Here is an 18,538-nt window from a genome sequence, read left to right as displayed (position 1 = left end):
GACTCAGGTAGGTAGGCAGGTGCGATTGCCGATGTCAGTAGGAAAATTTCTTCGGAATGCCTTTTTTTAAATTGAAGTATAGTTGATTTATAGTGTTATGTTAGTTTCAGGTATACAGCACACTGATTCAGTGAATATATATACGTTTTTTTCAGATTCTCTTCCGTTATAGGTTATTACAAAATATTGAGTATAGTTCCCTGTGCTATACAGTAGGTCCTTGTTGGTTATCTATTTTATATATAGTAGTGTGTATATGTTAATCCCAAACTCCTAATTTATTCCCCTACTTCTGCTTTGGTAGCCATAAGCTTGTTTTCTATGACTATGGGTCTATTTCTGTTTTGTAAATAAGTTCATTTGTTTTGTTTTGTTTTGTTTTTAGATTCCACATCTAAGCCATATCGTATAATATTTGTCTTTGTCTGGCTTACTTCACTTAATATGGTAATCTCTAGGCCCATCCATGTTGCTGCAAATGGCATGATTTCATTCTTTTTTATGGCTAATATTCTACTGTATATATATATACCACATCTTCTTTATCCATTCATCTGTCGATGGACATTTAGGTTGCTTCCATGTCTTGGCTATTGTAAAGAGTGCTGCTATGAACATAGGGGTGCATGTATCTTTGCTAATTATAGTTTTCTCCGGATAAATGCCCAGGAGTGGGATTGCTGGATCATATGGTAGCTCTACTTTTAGTTTTTTGAGGAACCTCCATACTGATCTCCATAGTGGCTGCACCAATTTACATTCCCACCAACAGTGCAGGAGAATTCCTTTTTCTTCACACCCTCTCCAGCATTTATTATTTGTCGACATTTGATGATGGCCATTCTGACCAGGGTGAGGTGATACTTCATTGTGGTTTTCATTTGCATTTCCCTAAATTAGCGATATGGAGCATTTTTTCATGTGCCTGTTGGCCATCTGTATGTCTTCTCTGGAGAAATGTCCATGTAGATCTTCTGCCCATTTTTTGCTTGGGTTGTTTGAACTGAACTGTATGAGCTGTTTGTATATTTTGGAAATTAATCCCTTGTTGGTCGCATCATTTGCAGATATTTCTCCCATTCTGTAGGTTGTCTTTTTATTTTGTTTATGGTTTCCTTTGTTGTGGAAAAGCTTTTAAGTTTAATTAGGTCCCATTTGTTTATTTTTGTTTTTATTTCCATTACTCTAGGGGACGGATCCAAAAAGACATTGCTGCAATTTATGTCCAAGAGTGTTTTCCCTGTTTTCCTCTAGGAATCTTATAGTCTCCGGTCTTACATTTAGGTCTTTAATCCATTTTGAGTTTATTTTTGTATATGGTGTTAGAGAATGTTCTAATTTCATTCTTTTACATGTAGCTGTCCAGTTTTCCCAGCAGCACTTATTGAAGAGACTTTTTTCCATTGTATATTCTTGCCTCCTTTGTTGTAGATTAATTGACCATAGGTGAGTGGGTTTATTTCTGGGCTTTTATCCTGTTCCATTGATCTATATGTCTGTTTTTGTGCCAGTACCATAGTGTTTTGATTACCGAATGCCTTTTTAACACTGTGAAACAGGAAGTAAAGCTGAAGGAGGATGAAGGGATTCGTGGTTTGATGTGAAAAGGAATGAAAGAGTCGTGTAGGAGAGTTGGAGGGGAAATGGATGGGGAAATGTGATATGATTGCTAATAGCACTGAGAAAACACCTGAGTTTGGAGTTATGAATTCAAATTGGCAGTTAAAACGGCTTTTTGCTTGATATAACCTTTGGAGGAGGAGTAGAGGCAGGAATCTGAGGCCCGCAAGAGGGCGCTCGTGGACAGGTCCTGGGTGGCTGAGTCCCTGAGTCTTGGAATAAAAGTGGGATCTGCTCCAAAGGAAGACTACACTGGAAAAACAAGTTGTTTTCTTCACCAGAGGTGGCAGTAGTATCCGTTCCCAAAACTACTGACGCTGTGAGCAGGATTCGAACCTGCGCGGGGAGACCCCATTGGATTTCGAGTCCAACGCCTTAACCACTCGGCCATCACAGCCGCGTGCGGCCTTGGGCCTGCTCAACTATAGCTGCCTATCAACACGCCCGCCTCTCGCGAGCACCGTCTTACTGTCTTGATGTGTCAGTGCGCGTGCGCCTGTGAGGCAACGGCCCTACGGAAGCGGCGAATTTCCAGTTCTCTCTCCCTGCCCCGAGCCACAGTACAAAATGGGCCCAACCAAACCTGAGTCCACGTTCCCACCCCGCTGAAGGCAGACAAAGGGATGCCACTACACCCTGGTTCATGACAGCTGGCGTCAGCCTCCAAATTCGCACTAAAAGTGCACAGGGAGGGAGACTCAAATAGCAACGGGATGGATGGTAAGAAGAATAATCCTTCGATATGTACAACAGAGAAGCCCCCTCTCAAAGTCTGGAGATGTGTCCCCTTCGCAGCAATAATATACTATAGTCAACTGTCCCAGGCACCGCTGGGATTCGAACCCAGGATCTCCTGTTTACTAGACAGGCGCTTTAACCAGCTAAGCCACGGCACCGGTGGGTGGGTCCTTGAGTCTAGATATTGATCAGCTGTTCCTGAGGGTCACTAATCGAGAGACGACCAAAATAATGGCTGCCACGGGTCTTCAGTGACTCATCCTTTACAAGGGTCCCCCTTTCTTTCCCAAGTTCTGAGCCTGAGGGTTAATACTCTGCACCACCCCCCTCTCTCCCACACCGTTGGGGACCAACTCGACTATGAATGGCTGCGTGGCTCCCTCTCCCTTAGCCACCTAGACTGACCTGCTTTCTCAGCGAGAAAGGGTGTGGGGAGAAGAGGGATGCGGGTCCTCAGGGGAGGGAATGGCTCACTCTCACTACAACCTTCCGGAAAGCGGGGGGCCACACCTCCCCACAAAGAGCTCCCCTAACCCAACCCGCAAAGTTCATTCCACAAAGTCCTGGTATTTTTTTTCTTTTTATATTAAAAAATAACAGACACAATATCAAAAACACAAATGTCATCGGTAGAGGGTACAGCTGAGAACACCTGGGTCCCACCTGAGGGGCAGCACCAGGGACTCCACGGTCCACCAACCTCCCCCACCCCGGAGCAGCTAGGGGTCTGGACCACTGGGTCCTGCTTGGGCCTCAGAGGGCTGGCTCCCCCAATAAATAAACGCAGCCCCAACCCTCAGGGACAGGGACTCCGGCTCAGCTGGGGCTTGGAGAACCACTTCAGCAGCTTGTCAGCAACCCTGTCCAGGGGAAGGACGACTCCTCAGCAGGGATGGGAGGTGCGGCTTCTCTGGGCTGGGCTGGAGCGCCACCCTCTGTTCTCTAAGAGGCCAGGGGCAGCCCCTGGATCCTGCTGCTGGTGGGGGGGAGGACCCACCCCCCCTACAGCGGGAGAAGCCGGGACAGTTTTCTATTGGTTGGTCCAGCCACATCGGAGTTCTTCGAGTTGGGACATGGGAGAAGGAAGCTTCTCATGCATTCCCGGAGGTGGCCCCAAATGTAGTCTAGCTGGTGCCATTTTCTGCGGCAGGTAAGGCTGGACTGGATGAGCTCCCACCTTGTTCCTCCTCCTCCATGGCCAGGTCCTGAGAGCTTGAGACCGTGGCCCCAGCTTGGGCCTGGGCCTCATCACCGCCCTCACCCTCACCACCACAGCCACCCCCCTCGCCTCCACCCTCCTCCATGGGCTCCAGCCCCAGTCCATCCATTTCCGAGAAGAGTGGGTCATCAGGGTGGCCAGGGTCTTGGGTGCTGCTACCGCAGTCCACACAGGCCTTGGAGAAAGAAAGGATATGAGTGAGTCAGGCAGAGTTCTCACTGCTGACCTGCCACCCCAGCTCCCCTTGTTCCCCAACTCGAGAGTACTTCCCAAAATGTACGCCCAAGAAACATTAATCCACACGGATGCGCATGGGGTCAACAAGATTGGAAAATGCATTGTACCCTGTATCCAGACCCCACTAGGCGACAATCACAATATACATTAGCATAAGATTGGCCAAGAAAAGGTCTACAAAAACACATGTGGTTTAACACTAAATAACCCAGCAGCAAACTTAGTGGAATTAACATCCTTCAGAATTAATGATCCAAGGAACAATGAGGGGATCAACCCTTAGCCTCTACCCTTTCAACTTGAGCTCAATTCTTTCTTCTCCCTCCTGGCCCAGACTTCTCTTCTCACCATCACATCAAGGGCCCGAGGCAGTTGACCCTTCCGGACCCAGGAGTGCACAGCACCCAGTTCCCTCCGCTGGTCCTCCGAGAACCGAGGCTGCTGCTTCTGCATGGCCCGGAGCCGCTCCCGGTCCTGCTTCAGCACAGAGGCCATGTCCCTGCTCCGGGAAGGGGTTCAGGAGGCAGAGAATGGGAGCTGGGGCCAGGGCCCACGAGGCTGGCATTTTTCCTTTACCTCAACTCCCCAGCTCCCCACTCACTGCCTCATGCTCCTCCCCTGAACCAGTGCTCCAGGAACTCAGGCCTTCCAAGACCAGGAAAGCTGCCCTCAGCCTGACTAATGATGGGGCTCCAAGGGGCGGGGGGCAGAACAGGAAAGCCCCAGGGCAGAGCCAGGCCCGGAAAGAAAACCCCAAGTTAGCTGCAGAGTGAGGGTGGGCTGCCAGCCTCCCCACTCCTCTGAAAAAGAGGCAGAGGAGGTCCCTGAAAGTCCTCACCTGGAGGGCACCTGATAGGTCATCATGACTTGCTGGTCAGCATTGGCCATGAGTAGCCAGATGGGATCCTGGAGCACGTACTTAATGACCTGGTCCCCGGGCTCAGCCCTGGCATGGGCAGCCCCAGCCTCAGCCTCGGAAGAATCGATGCTGCCGAAGTACTTGCTCGTGTGGCTGCTCTGACAGCTGCCTGTAGAGTGAGGGGCGGCCAACCAACAGAGTCAGGCCGACCGGCGCTCCACCAGGCCTCGCTCAAGCCCACTGGCCTTAGGAAGCAGGGCAGGGGCCCAGGCTGCTCGGTCAAAGTGGGGCCTGGCCTCCCAACTCCCCAGACACTGTCCTACCCCGGGAGGGGTTGTGGGAGGCAGGGCACTCACGCGTGATGCTGGCTGAGGTGCTGCTCCCCTCATGGGCGCCTGAACCAGACCCAGAGCCCAAGGAGCCCGAGGCAGCAGAGCCGGTGCCAGAGCGCGAGTCCTCCTGCAGCAGCAACTCCAGCAGGTCGCTGGAGCCCGAGAGCGCGTCCTGGTTGGAGGACTCAGTTATTTCCACCTGGGGGAGGGGAGGGGAGTGGAGTGGAGGGGAGGGGAGGGGAGGGGAGGGGAGGGGAGGGGAGGGGAGGGGAGGGGAGGGGGACGGGGAGGGATTAAGGGATCAGCACCTAGGCTTCCCTTCAACTGCTGCCTCTGGCTGGGGGCACACCCAACCCAAGCGGCCTCTTCCCACTCCATGACAGTGGGCCCAGGCTGAGTGACAAGAGAGCTGGCGGAAGAGTAGGGCCGTGACGCTGGACCCTTTCCAAGCGGCAGATGCACTCTCAGAAGTTATTGGGATGTCCTCACCACCTGTCAGACACAGGCCTGTCCCCACTTCACAGATGAGGCAGCTGATTTCTGCCTCATTCAGAAACGCAGACGGGGCCGCCCACCCCACGACACCACCCTCTGGGGACGCCAGGTGGGCAGGGGGCAGGAGGAAGCCCGACGGGAGGAACGGGGGAGAGGGCCGCGTGGGGGCCGTAAGAGGATGGGGGCGGGCCTCGGTGCTCACCAGTCTGGCCGCTGGGTCGGCAGTCTCCTCACTGGGAGGGGGGCGCCCAGCACTACTCCCCTCGACACGGGGGGGCTCCTCAAGCTGCAGCAGATTTAGCTGGAGCGGGGAGCTGCATCTCGAGTTGAAGAGCGGAGAGTCGGGGTGGCGGGGAGGGCTGGGGGGCGGCAGGGGCAGGGATGGAGAAGGGGAGTGGGAGGCGGGGGTCTGGGGTACCCCACAGGGGTAGGTGGGTGGGGCAGGGAACAGATAGTTAGGGAGCACCAAGGCCACCACTGGGGTCACCAGCGGGGCAGGGAAAGCTGCAGGAGACACAGATGTGGGTGCAGGAGGGAGAGGCTGGGGGCCTCCTCTGGGGGAGAACGCAGGGAGGGGGCAGGGCTGGACCACAGCCGGGAAGGGCGGCGTGGCTGGTGGTGGGGGCCAGGGGGCAGAGGATGGCACAGGCGACGGGTGGGAGACGTGGCAGGGGGCTTCGGCCTGCGGGGTCGGGTGCTGGCGGGAGCGCTTGGCTTTGGATCGGCAGTGGTGGCGGCGGCCGGGGGCCGCGGGGCCGTGGCGGCAGCCTGAGGGGAGAGACTAGGGTGAGCAAGGCCCTCGACCTGGCGGTTAGCGCCCCTGCCACCCTGGCTGCCCTGCCACTCGGACCAGGGAGAGGGTAGGCGAAGGACCCAGAGAGTCTGGCTCCCTGGCCCACACGTAACAGAGGGGACGCTGGGGAGGTGGGGGGACCTTCAGGGAAGAGTCACAGGGACGCGGGATTCACTGACAAAGCGGCCGGGGAAGGAGAGGTTACACGAGGCGGGGTGCTGGGGGTGTGCAGAAGACCCAGGCCTGCTGGCGGACAGGAGGCAGGCGAGGTCGTGGACGAGCGGGCAGGTGGCTCCGGTCCAGCCACCAAACTCCAGCAGGCACTGCCAGCCTGGGCGGCCCTCCTGCCAGTGGGGCCGTGCTCTGCGTGGCTCACGATGGAGCCAAGGTGGGCGGGAAAGCCCAGTCCCGAGCCCTGTGCCCGCCTGCAGGGGGCCTCCATCTGCCCTTGAAGCCCTGCCCCCACCCGAAGTCGTCCCAGTCCTCCCTGCCGGTCCACACAGATCTCCCAGTCAGCGGCAACGGAGTCCTGAGTGGGCTCGCTTCCTGCCCCTGCCCCCAGACGGGGCCTGAAGTGGCTTACCTGGAGCAGAGCGCCTCTGCCTGCCCGTCTCAGTGCCGCCCTCCTCTGGCGGCAGCCTGGACCCCCGCCCGCTGGGGAGGAGCTAGCGAGGGCCCGTCCCTAGGCAGGGCCCTGGTGGCGGAGGTGGCAGCAGCCTGGGTCCCTGGAGCACAAGGACCCCCCCTCAAGAAGCCCTCCCCCGACAGTCTGGTCCTAGATCGGGCCACAGGCAGGCTCAGGGACGTCCCAGGTGGCTACCCGGCTCACCGGGGGCCGAGGGGCCCGTGGAGGAGCCGTCAAGTCCACGCAGCCTGCCGAGGTCGCGGAAACGGCTGAGGAAGGCCTGCTCCTCCTTCTGGGTGTGCAGGGACAGCACAGCCTTGGTCAGGCCCACTGGCCGGTAGGCACCTGCGGCTGGGTCAGGGGCCACCGTGGGGCTGGGGACTGGGCTGGGAGCTGGGCCGGGAGGCAGGCCAGGCAGGTCCTCCATCATGATGATGTCTGAGGAAAATGAGACAGGGAAAGGTCAGAATCACCTTAAGCGTTCGCACACGCACACCACACGGCACCCTCCGCGTCCAGCAGCTCAGCCAAAACCCTGGCCTCTGCCCTGCAGCCAAGCCTGGGCCTCCCCTGCATCTCTTGGCCGCCTCCCCACCGAGAACTGGCTCTGGGCCTTCTCCCCCGTGTAAAGCCGTCCCAGGGTAAGAAAGGATACTCATTCCCCGCCAGTGGCTCTACCCTAGGATGACACCCCCGTGACTTTCCTTGGAAGGGAAGCCCACACCTCGCACTTCCCTCCCTCGTTTTCCAGGTCAATGCCCGAAGACCCTTCAGGGCTTTCCACAGTCCCTGCCTCAGACCCTCTGTGGGCAGCACCTCAGGTTGAACTACACCCCAGACTTTGTGTGTGAACTGACAGTGAGAACACAGGAAGCAGGATGAGGGACAGACAAGGCGGCAGAGGCTGGCGGGCGGGTGGAGAGCAAGAAGCGGCAGCCCTGAGCTAAGACGGGGGCTCCTTCTCTCCATCAGGAACCAGAGGGCGGGAGAAGGCAGGTGGGGGGTGGGGGGGGGACGCTGGCTGGGGGACCAGATGGAGCCCGGGCACCGCCCCCCTCAGCCACGCCCGTACCCGATTCCGGGGGCTTCTTGTCTCCCACATGGACGATGGTGGAGCTGAAGCTACACTGACTGGTGACGGACACCACGCTCTCCGCCTTATTGGCCAGGGCGAGCGGGCTCAGGGCACCTCCTCCCACCACCGGCTCCTTCAGAGGGGCGGCCCCCTCCCCAGACAGCACTGCCGATGGATCTGTACGGAGAGATGGTGCCAGTTACCGCCACGCTGGGAGGCTGGGAGAGGAAACCCCAGTGGGGGTGGGGAGAGAGAGGAGCGTGGAGATCTGGAGGCTGGGGGGGGCCGGGACAGAGTGAGGTGGGGCCCCAAAGACAGAAATGCACACGCAGGAACAGAGGACAGGGTGGTGGGGGCAGGGCGGCCTGGCTCTTCACCTTTCTCGGCTCCCACAGAGACCGCGCCCGCCCGCTGCCTGTCGTCGTCGGAGGCCGAAGAGGCGGTGCAGGAGGAGGAGGAGATGCATTTGCGCTTGGTCGTGCTGGGGAGGTTGCAGCTCTCCAGGTACCTGAGGAAGCACCAGAGGACATGAGGGCAGCGCCTGGGTGGGGCGGGGCCGGGGCCCAAGCGGGAGAAGGGGCCAGGATGGCCTTACCTGAGGATGCTGTCCAGGCAGTTGATCTGCTGGTAGGAGCAACTGGAGGCTTCTTTCCGCTCAGCCTCCTCAGGAGCCAAGGCTAGTGGGGCCTGGATTGGAGCAGGTGCCACCTCCAACTCTGGGTCTGCGGATTGGCAGGGAAGGGTCTTGGCCTTGAATGTGCCTGTAGCTGGGCCGAGGAGAGAAAAGCTCCTCTGGGTTGGGCTGAAGGTCATGGGACCCGCCCCGCCCCAGGCCTCACTCCTCACCCACACTCTCACCAACTCACCAGGGACGCGGGGCCGGGGCAGAGGCCGGGCCCGGGACTCAATAAAAAGCTGCTGCCCCTGATGCTTCACCAGGTGCACATCCTTACAGATCTGCTGGAAGGTCACCTGTGGGGCAGGGCAGTGGGCAGCATGGGGGGGCGTGGCCAGCCTGGGGAGCCCAGGGCTTAGCGCAAGAAAAAGGCCCCAGTGGGGAGACGCGGAGATCACGATGAGAGCAGGACGAGAAAGAAAAGGAGGTGGACGAGACTCCTCTGGGCTTGGCAATACTGACTCTGAGAACAAGGAGACAGGGGACTAAAGGGGTGAAGTAGCAGAGAGGCACTCACCGGCGCAGGAGGCCCAGGTCCCTCGGCGTCACCCCCGTTGCTGGCACTGGAGGAGCCAGGGCTGAGGAGAGGGCCTGGGGAAGTCACCGGGCCGACTCCACAGAACCCCGTGGGGCTGGGGCTGTGCACAGGCTGAGGCAGGGAGAGCGACAGGTCAGATGTCCACGGCCCTGCTCCGCACGCCTTCCTCATTCCCAAGCCCCCTCCCCTCAACTCTCACCTGTAACAGCAGCCGGTGGATCTGCTCAGAGAGCTCCTGGATATCAGGGTCCAGGGAGAGAGCGGGGCTGGGGACTGGGGGAGTGAACACGTCTTCATTCAGGGGCGCCCTGCAGGTTGGGAAGGATGAGCTGAGCCCTGCCCCCTCCACACTGGCCCGCCCTCCAGGGCACCACCCACTTACGTGCGTACTTTGTGGCGGCCCAACACAAAGGCCACCTTGCGGCTCCAGGGGTGCACGAAGCCAGCCCAGCTGGTGTCCATGGTGACGTACTCCCCGTTCCGGGCGCAGAAGCGGATAGGGGAGTGGTCAAAGGGCTGGCCAGCCAGCTGCAGGACTGAAGAGAGTGGGAAATGAGGTGCGGGTCAGTGGGAGGGAGAGCTAAGTAAGGTGGTGGAGCCCTCCCCCCGGAAATCCAAGAGACCAAGGCGCTGAAAGACACAACCACAAGGGCAGCTGTTAGGAAGCCCGTGAGACAGCCAGAAGGGAGCGCAGGATGAAAAGAACTCACTCTTCTTGTGGATGGCCAGCATGAGGGGTCGGTCCTCAGGATGCAGGAAAAGGAGCACTGGGGCCCCCAGGAGGTCCTGGGGGAGGTAGCCCAGCAACGGGGCGGCCCTGAAATGACAGGAGACATCAGAATGGCCAAAACCTCGGCCCTGGACACCTCCTTTTCCTCCAAGTCCTGACCTCACCTTTCATCCACATCCTGGAAGAGGCAGCTGGGCGTGTGCCTCGTAGTGAAGATCCTCTTGTCGGGGGGAATCCGGGGAGCTGAGGCACAGAAAGCGTGGCCATTGGATTTCATCCAGAATGGTCCAGCTCCTCAGCCCTCCATGCTGCCTCAGGCCCAGGCTGGCTGGCAGACAATTCTCTCCACAGCTCTGCCCTGGGCCCTCTAGCCTACAAAGATGGTCTGGACAATCTTTGTGCCCCACGCCAATAATGAAACTGAAAACCAAGGTACTCTCTTTTGCCTTCTCTTAGCTTAGGGCTCTCACCCAACTCTACCTCTAAAGGGGCGTTCAAACTCTCATTCTAACAATACCTTCTGTGTTCCAAAACTGTCTTCCACACTCCTGTCCTGCCTCACCCCCAGCCTAGAGAAGGCCCCCTTCCTCCTACCCCAACCAGGCCAGGCCCCTGGCCCGCCCACCTTCATAACCAGAGTGGATGCGCTCTGCGATGAGCAGGCAGCACGGCTGTGCAGGGGCCCCATCAGAGACCCGGATCTTGGTCACATATGGGGTTAGGCGGAATGGCTGGTACCTAGGCCCTGGATCTCGGTCAGGACCCCCTCTAGCAAGGAAGAGAAAGAGGCATTAGGGACTGTCAGTGAAGAGCCACCCCCCCCCCCACCTCAAGGTCATGGACCACACAGCAAAGAAAGACAGGGGGTGTGGAAGGTGCAAGGGGTCTGCTCCCACGTCCCCTGCCTACCTGATACGGCAGAAGACAGACTTCTCCTGGGTGAAGTCCTTGAGGCCTGAACCTGAGACAGACCAGAAGAGCAATGAGCACAGCTCCCCATCCCCTCCCTGGGCTGAGAAGAACCCAGCAAGGAAAAGCCTGGGGCCCCTGGCCCCTCATGGCAGGTGCTTCCTGGGACTGCTCATCCCTCCCCCCAAGCACTTGGGGACCTCACCTGCCGAGGCCCCCGTGCCCCAGGTGGGCAGGCGAGATGGGGCAGTGGAACCATAGAAGACGCCCACATCCTGGGGAGCCAGGAGCTCTGAGAAGCGGGCACCGCGGAACACATCCTGCTTGCAGCGCAGCAGGATACCTGCCTGCTCAGAAATGTAGACGATGCGGCCTGTCAGGAAGGAGACAGCCACGGAGAAGGTATCCTAGGCGAGAAAACAAAGACAAGAGCAGGTTCAGGAGCTGTGGGAGTGGGGCCGGGGGTGCGTCGGGATACAGAGGTTGGGCCGCGCTGACCTGGTTGCGAAGCGTGTACTCAGATGTGATGTGCTCCAGTTCCTCCAGGGTGTAGGTGGACATGTCCATGGCACAAGGCTCGCCCTCCTCCAGGCTCCACTGCTGGTAGTATTCCTGGTTGGCTGCAGGGTGCGGGTAGCGGCACACTTAGTGAGGAGACTGCCCCCATGGTAGTAGCCCAGGACCTGACCATTGCCCGCCCAGGAAGCACCACTCACCTTGCACCTGCTTGACACAGGCCAGTGCGTACTGCAGCGTGGCCAGGGTCCCAGAGCGGCCCTTGCCCCTGCGCTCTGGTGGCAGCCGAAGCTTGAGCTCCCGCAGCGCCGTCATGAGTTCTTTCTGGGTCCTTGCCCGGGCAGACTGTTCACTGCTGCAGGGCCCACAGGGAGGGAGCGGGTACAGGCATTAGCCCCCAGCGTGGCCCCCGGCCCTCTCCCCCAACCCTCACCTCACGAACCTGCAGCCACTGGTAGACGGGTTGTCCTGCTCTGAGCTGGCACTCAGGAGGCTGTAGGCAATGGAACTGCTGGGTGGGGATGGGCTCTGAGAGTTTGTGCTAGGGGAGAAGCAACAGACCCAAGATGAGGAGAAAGTGGCCAGCAGCACGGGCCTGTCTCCCAGCTCAGTCTGCTCAAAAGACCACTCCTAGCACCTGCAACCCATCCAAACACACCTCTTGCTGCTTTCAGTGGTGTCCAGCAGGGCCGAGTCCTTGCCATTGCCGGAGGAGGAGCTATGTGAGCTCCGCTGAGATGCACCCCTGGACTCCGGTCCATTGGACTCATTGCCGCTGGAGCCATTGCTGTTGGCATCCGTGTCGTCAGCCAGGCTGGGGCCAGGACAAGGTCGATGCTGTGGAGGCCCAGGGGATGGAGCCCCTCCAGGACAAAAGGATTCCCCCGGCCTGGGGTCCCCTCCCCCATCAGCCCCTTCGAGGGGGCCGCTCATGTCTGGGCCATGGGGAGGGCAGGAGAACAGGGAAGGCGAAGAGGCCACCAGAGAGGCACGAGGGGGCCGGGAGGCCTGGCCAGGGGAGTGAGGTGGGAGACTCAAGCCTCAGAGAGCTGAGAAGTTTGATCACAGCCAGCGCCTGAAAAGAGAGACCAAGAAGGAGAAAAACCTGGGCTGTAAATTCACAACACCTGCCGGTTTCATTCAGACCCTCCCTTTCAGGCCCCCACGCTCCTGAGACCCAGGCTTCCAATATGGAGCCTAAGCAATTTCTGTTTCCTGTCCGCCTACGGGGCGGCGGGGGGTCGGGGGCTGCAGGTGGGAAGGGGCCTCTCTTGGTCCTTCCCCCACATCCCCTGCCAGCGTGGCCTGGGGAGGTAGCACCTAAGCGGTCGTCTAGAAAGAACTTCAGCTGTGAGCCACAGCCTGGATACTTCCCATCCCCAAATTCCCAGCAGGCCCCCACTCCGCCTAGAACTCCAAGGCCTCGGAGCAGGGGGCGAGCCTGCCGCCTTCTATATTAGGTCTCCGGGCTAATTTTATCCGGGGGCGGTGCCACCTCCGCCGCACATGCGCGCGGACGTGCGCGGCCCCACCACGCGCTTCCGCCGCCACTGCGGTCGCCAGGGAAACCGACGTCAGCGGCTGAGCTCAGCGGTTGCTGGAGGGCCCGCAAGAGGGCGGGGGAGGGGGCCGACCCCTCCCCCATTTCTCGGCGGAAGCGGGGAAACGACACACTCCCGCACTCGCAAGCGCGACCAGGGGTCGCCCACCTCTAATAGATCCCCAGTCCCCGGAGGGCCGAGTGGCCGTAGGAAGAGGGGCAGCCATCGGGGTTTCAGAGGCTGGCCTTGCTCCCCAGGGCAAAACACAACCACCACCGCCCTCCGCGCAAAAGCCCCTAGACTGGCGCTCGCCAGGATCCCAATCATTCTGGTCAAGACAACACAGCCTTTCCTCCTCTGGCCCCTGCACCTTCTCCCGACCCCCAGGACCGAGGCCTGCCATTGTCAGGAACCCAGGAATCCTCTCTCTTCGGTCCCCTACTTTTCTATACACTCGCCACCACCGCCACCCCCCCCCCACACCCATCCGAAGCAGACACACTCTGCTCTGACCAAGGGACGGACAAAGGCCAGCAGACGGCTGTTCCCTTACTCTCCCTCCAACCACACCCCCAACCTCAGAGCATTTTCTGAGCTTCAGGAGGAAAGGGAAGGCTGTGGCCAACAGCAGGAACTAGCACCGGGAACGAGATGTTCCAGTTTGAACCGGGCTGACATCACAGCCGGCGCGAGGCCAGGGACTGGAGGAGGGAGCGCGGGAAGCGCGGAAAGCCCGAAGGGGTCCTGGTGCTGGGGCAAAACCGGGGCCCCCCGAGTGACAAAGGCAGCAGGGGGCATGCCTGATGAGGGTCAGGTGTGGGGCCGGGGCAGCTGGGAGCTGGGGGCAAAGCTGGAGGTAAGGTAGGCAGGTCAGGAGTGCGGACGCCCAGTGCAGGATTGTGAGGAATACCTAGGTCCCCGGGGACAGGGAGGGGGTGGACAACGGCAAGGAAGGCGGATTATTGGTGTGCCATCTGAGCGCCCGGGCCGAAAGCGGCCCATCAGGCTGGAAGTGGCGGCAGTCCGGCTCCGGGCCGAAGACCGGCCCCTGGGGTGGCCGCGGAGATGCTTACCTGGCCGCGCGAGCGCCCTCCGGCCGCCTGCCCGCCGCCGTTGCAGCCCGCAGCCGAGTGCAAGCTCCGCGGGGCCAGGAGGCGGGTTGCATAACGCCAGGCGCTGCCCCTCATTGGCCTCCTGCCGGCAGAGCCGCAGGCCCCGCCCCCAATTGGCTGGGGATCTCGTCCCGGCGCCTGATTGGCTACTGGCCCCCACTGAGGTCAGGGCTGTGTCACACACACGGGCGCACGTGGATCTGGGTGCTGGCGCTGGGCTGAAGGGCCCCAGACACCACAGCCCAGCCAATGGGCGCGGGACGCCTTGTACAGTAAATAATGGAAGGGAGGGGAGGGGAAGGGAGGGGAGGTAAGCTGTCCCTCTTCAGCGAAAATACCAGGGCCACAGTAGGTATTTAAGAGAGCTCTACTTCCTGAACTCACCAGCCTTGCACAACGGGACACCCTGGCCTTGCCAGGGGTGGGCAGAAAGAATGCAGACCTTAGGAGGTGGGCCAAGCTGGATGAGACAGCTGGTCCCTGGGAGGAGATGGACAGAAAACCCAGCTTGGCCTTTCCTAGGTTCCCCTCCCCAGCCTTGTCAACACAATAAAGCCATTTTACCCAATCCCTTCCTCTGACACTTCAAATCCTGTGGACAGCTAGGAGGAGGGTAATCGAGGGTCCACATCTGAGGAGGGGGTGGAGTGGGGGGAAGGATGCAAACAATAGAAGGGGCAGCCAGAGCCAACAGGAGCTGTGAAGGGAAACAATGGCAGGTGTTTCCATGGCCAATCAGAGAAAAGGTCACCGGGCAACCTACGTGGTGACTAGTCCTTCTCTCCTGAGGATGCAGCCACCCACAGTTACGGCTGCCCCAAAAGTAGGGGCCAGGCAGCCAGGGCTGCAGGGGAACAAAGGGGTGGCTGAGAGAAGAGACCTTAGACAGAGAAAGGTGGGGTGGCAAGGGCTTCAGGTCCCTACCGCAAGGAGAAGAGAAAGCCAAGGACCTCATCATCTGTCTCTTAACTGTATTTCGCAGCCCCCAGGAGAGAAGCTGACACACAGTAGGTGATCATAAACATGGTGACTTTATAACTAGAGCTAGGGGAGGGGGAGGGGCCTCAGTAATAGAGAAGGAGCTGGAAATTATAATTTTTTTTTTAAGAGGCCAGAAGCAGAACACTGAGTCCTAATTTGGGGGAATAAAGTGCCAGCTTGGCCGCAAAGAGCTGCAGTTACACAGACCCCCTCCATCCAAGACTGATGTGTAGTTCCTCTCAGGGCTCCCTGGAAACGTGGGTGGCAAGTGAAGAGGCTGATGCTGACGTAATCAGCGTGGGTGCACACCCCTCACTGTCACGTGGCCTATGCTTTCCTTAACAATTGTGTTCCCCATGGGGGGGTGGGGGGGTGGGGGGGTGGGGGGGTGGGCAGGGTCAGGGCTCTGTGGAAAAGCTTACAGAATAACCCAGAAAAACCAAAGCAAGAAAACACAGGAAATAAAGGATTCAGGAGCCTGGATTCTCAGTCTTCTCTCCTTGAAAATGTCCCCCCAACTCATATACTGTGGCCCAGTCCCTTGTCTCCTTTTCAGACACCTCTTCTCCGGAAACATCCTTTTTCTTCTTCCTCAGCACTCCTTAGGGCTCTAGATGTGATCTCCCCCGACACAGGCGATCCTTGCTCTCCACCTCCACCTCCACCTCCATATTTTTCTTTTGCGTAGACAAAAGGGTCCAGCGCTCCAGCAGCTCTCAAGGCCCCCTAACCAGGATCCTGCCTCACGGTCCCCACAGTAACCAGACCCTGCTGCCGTCAATGGAGGAGAGGGGGCGGGAGGCGGCGGTGACGTCAAAGCGGAGGAAGGGGGCGGGGCGGGGCAGCCGGGGAATGTGGGGCAGGGAGGCTGGAGAGGCAGCGGTTTGGGAGGCGGCCAGCCCGAGAGGGCGGCGGCCAGCGAACTTGGGAACATCATGTTCTTCTGGCTGGTAGCCCAGGACATGCACCCAGCCTGGGCGCCTCCCCCCAACCCAACGACAGCCGTCCTGTCCCAAAGCCAGGGATTCCTGGAGAGAGGATTAGGAGGAAGGGGTCCCCCCCTCCCCCGCCCCCACGCCTGGCTCTCTTCTCCAGACTCGCATCCGTCCTCCCCTTGGCTTGCTCCTACAGCTCCTGGCATTGGCTTTCCCCCTCTCCCAGACTGTACACATCTGCTGGCCCGATCCCAAAGCCAGGGCGGGGAAGTTGGAGGCCAGGTTCTGCAAGAGACCTTTGTTCCTTCCCTGAGGCCCCCTTCAGAGCCTGAATCTCTTGTTACTATGGTAGCAGAGACAGGGAGGAGGGATAGGGAGGAGAATGGGTCTAGGATGAGGAACTCGAACTGGGAAAGAGCAAATGGCCCAGCCTGGGGCCTGGATCTTGGGAGAGGGATAAAAGGGAGGAATGAAGGTTTGGGGCTGGTGCCTCAAGACAAGAACCAGGAAGAGGGAAATGGGGCAGGGGTCACCAAAATTTTCAAAACAACTTAAGAATGTGAGAATAGTTCCCAACCACAGCATTCACATAAATCTTACACCCTGTCACTGTTCTTTTGTCACCCTATAACAATTTTGTTTTACCTAAAAAAACAAAAATTAAAAACATGACCCAGGCATTGCGCTGAGCACTTTATATACATTATCTTATTTAATCTTCAGAACAATCCTGTGAGATGGGTATCATTATCCCCATTCCACAAGGACCAACTAAGGCTCAGAAATTACCAAACTTGCCTAAAATGCCTCATAATCAGTTCTCAGGCTCTTAACAAACGGGACCCAGGGTTCAAATCTGAGCTCTGATAATGGCTTGTCATTCTGGTTTCTTACCCTTCAGGAACCTGTGAGGTGTTACCAGCTCTGGGAACCTGGGCCTCTCAAACACTCAGCCAATTCTAAGTTTGGTGCCTAAAACACAGACTCCATCCAACCTCTCCTCTACCCTGGGACATTCAGTTTGCACTCTCCACACACTTCAAATCATCACAGTCCCAGTTTTCACATGCTCACAACGTCCTTGAGATCACCCTAGCAGCCACCAGCCCCAGTGATTTCCTAGGAACCCCACTTCCTCACTCTTCCACCTTACCGCAGGTCACTTTACCACAGGCCTGGTTGCTTGTACAGACAGATACCAGAGCACCCTGTTGGTGCCTCCTCACCTCCAGGGGCTCAGGAAGACACGTGTACAGCCAATCTGCACAAACCCATCCTCCCTCTCAGGATCCGACAGTTGCTACCCCACGTTTACTCCCAAAGATGGCTCCGAGTCCCAACCCCTCCCCTTTACACATGAGAAAGACATCCAGAGCCCTGATGTGACTAGCTCAGGGTCACACAAATCATCACCCCACCCTTTTTCAAATCACCGTATCCCCTTTGGTGCCCTCTCAACTGCCCTACCAGGACCTCTCTCCAGCCTCAGAACCCCTGCCTATTTCAAGTGCTTAAGGCACCTACCCAAACAGCAGTCACGCACTGGAACATCTCCCACCGGCTCTCAGGGGTCCTGTCCCGTACCTCCCTGGGAGCAGGGTTCTCAGCTCCCTCAGTTCGCTGGCTTCTGAGCCCCTCCCCGCGGCAGTCAGGGGTACAGGGACCTTAGGGCATTGAGGGATTTGATGTCAGGGATTCCCGCTCCCAGCTCTCTAGAGCTGAGTTCGCAGCCCCTATTCCCCCGCAACCATCAGAGCTCCCACCGCGGTGATCACGCATTTGCAAGATCCCCCTCACGGCAATGCATTAACACCCCTCCTTACAGAACCACTGCGGAAAAACCCATACCGACCGCCGCTCCTCACCCTCCACGCCTGAGCACTTACCGCTCAGCGCGCACGCCGTCCAATTTCTTCCCAACTAGCATCAAGGAGACTTGGATTCGCTTCTCCAGGCCCGCCCGCCGACCAGGATGCCACACCCCTCAAGCTTATTGGCCGAAGGGCGCCGACCCATGCCCCGCGCCGCGTGCGGCCGCCCAGCCCCCGCACTGCCACCATTGGCGCCGCCCGCCTCCCTCATCTTCTCATTGGTCAGTTTGCCAACCAGCAGTGACAGATCCACGTGCGGGAGGGGCCGCCCTAGCACGTTGATTGGAAGCTGACCGAAAGCCGCGCCCACATCCACCTCCGAGGTTCTTATTGGCTGTGGCAGCGTCCCCCGACCTGCCTAGATCGGTGACGCAGACGCCAGTCCAGTCCTCCAAATTTTCTCATAGGCTGAGAGGTCCCGGAGCTGTAGAGGACACGTGCGGGCGATCTCACGCGGCAACTTGTTTACCCAAAAGCTGGGGATTTTCCTTGACGACACGCTAACCCAGGACGGCGGAGTCTGCGCAGGCGCAGATATGAGGGGTGGTAGCTTTGGTGGGGGCGCTTAGTGAGCCGCCAGGCGCGTGACAAGAGCGACTCCGCGCTGGGACTGCGGACCTGGGTTCCTGAAGCTCCCTGAAGCTGAAAGCTGCTAGCATTACGGTGAAGCGCTCTTCAGGTCTCAGTGCCACGTGGTAACGATGAAGATGATAGCCACCTCCCAGATTATACTTTC

At 58.6% G+C, this 18,538-nt stretch overlaps 1 protein-coding gene and 2 non-coding genes across 9 annotated transcripts; all 3 read right to left on the bottom strand.

The window, feature by feature from the left end:
* Positions 1 to 1,935: 1,935 nt before the first annotated feature.
* TRNAS-CGA (transfer RNA serine (anticodon CGA)) lies at positions 1,936 to 2,017 on the bottom strand. The gene has a single exon. It is a non-coding gene; the product is annotated as a tRNA-Ser (tRNA).
* Positions 2,018 to 2,442: 425 nt separating this feature from the next.
* Positions 2,443 to 2,516, bottom strand: TRNAT-AGU (transfer RNA threonine (anticodon AGU)). Its single transcript has one exon. It is a non-coding gene; the product is annotated as a tRNA-Thr (tRNA).
* Positions 2,517 to 2,922: 406 nt separating this feature from the next.
* Positions 2,923 to 17,894, bottom strand: PER1 (period circadian regulator 1). Of its 7 annotated transcripts, none has more exons than XM_061176646.1 (23): positions 17,818 to 17,894; positions 12,021 to 12,437; positions 11,805 to 11,903; positions 11,563 to 11,717; positions 11,345 to 11,466; positions 11,052 to 11,253; positions 10,847 to 10,898; positions 10,563 to 10,705; positions 10,102 to 10,180; positions 9,918 to 10,024; positions 9,590 to 9,743; positions 9,407 to 9,515; positions 9,187 to 9,318; positions 8,860 to 8,965; positions 8,589 to 8,760; positions 8,371 to 8,501; positions 7,991 to 8,170; positions 7,123 to 7,356; positions 5,703 to 6,268; positions 5,030 to 5,204; positions 4,653 to 4,842; positions 4,163 to 4,313; positions 2,923 to 3,752 (listed from the first exon to the last, which is right to left on the bottom strand). In XM_061176646.1, exons 2-23 carry the CDS (start codon positions 12,293 to 12,295, stop codon positions 3,483 to 3,485), a joined length of 3,804 nt encoding a protein of 1,267 aa, XP_061032629.1. In that variant the 5' UTR covers positions 12,296 to 12,437; positions 17,818 to 17,894; the 3' UTR covers positions 2,923 to 3,482. The 7 variants fall into 7 exon arrangements, with proteins under 7 accessions (XP_061032629.1, XP_061032630.1, XP_061032628.1 ...); XM_061176647.1 differs by lacking the exon at positions 17,818 to 17,894 and adding an exon at positions 17,456 to 17,595; XM_061176645.1 differs by lacking the exon at positions 17,818 to 17,894 and adding an exon at positions 13,977 to 14,070.
* Between the last annotated feature and the right edge of the window lie 644 nt (positions 17,895 to 18,538).

The sequence above is a fragment of the Eubalaena glacialis genome, chromosome 19, assembly GCF_028564815.1.
Source record: "Eubalaena glacialis isolate mEubGla1 chromosome 19, mEubGla1.1.hap2.+ XY, whole genome shotgun sequence".
NCBI lineage: Eukaryota > Metazoa > Chordata > Mammalia > Artiodactyla > Balaenidae > Eubalaena > Eubalaena glacialis.
Note: the sequence above shows the minus strand (reverse complement) of the source record. Positions and strands in the feature narration are given on the sequence as shown.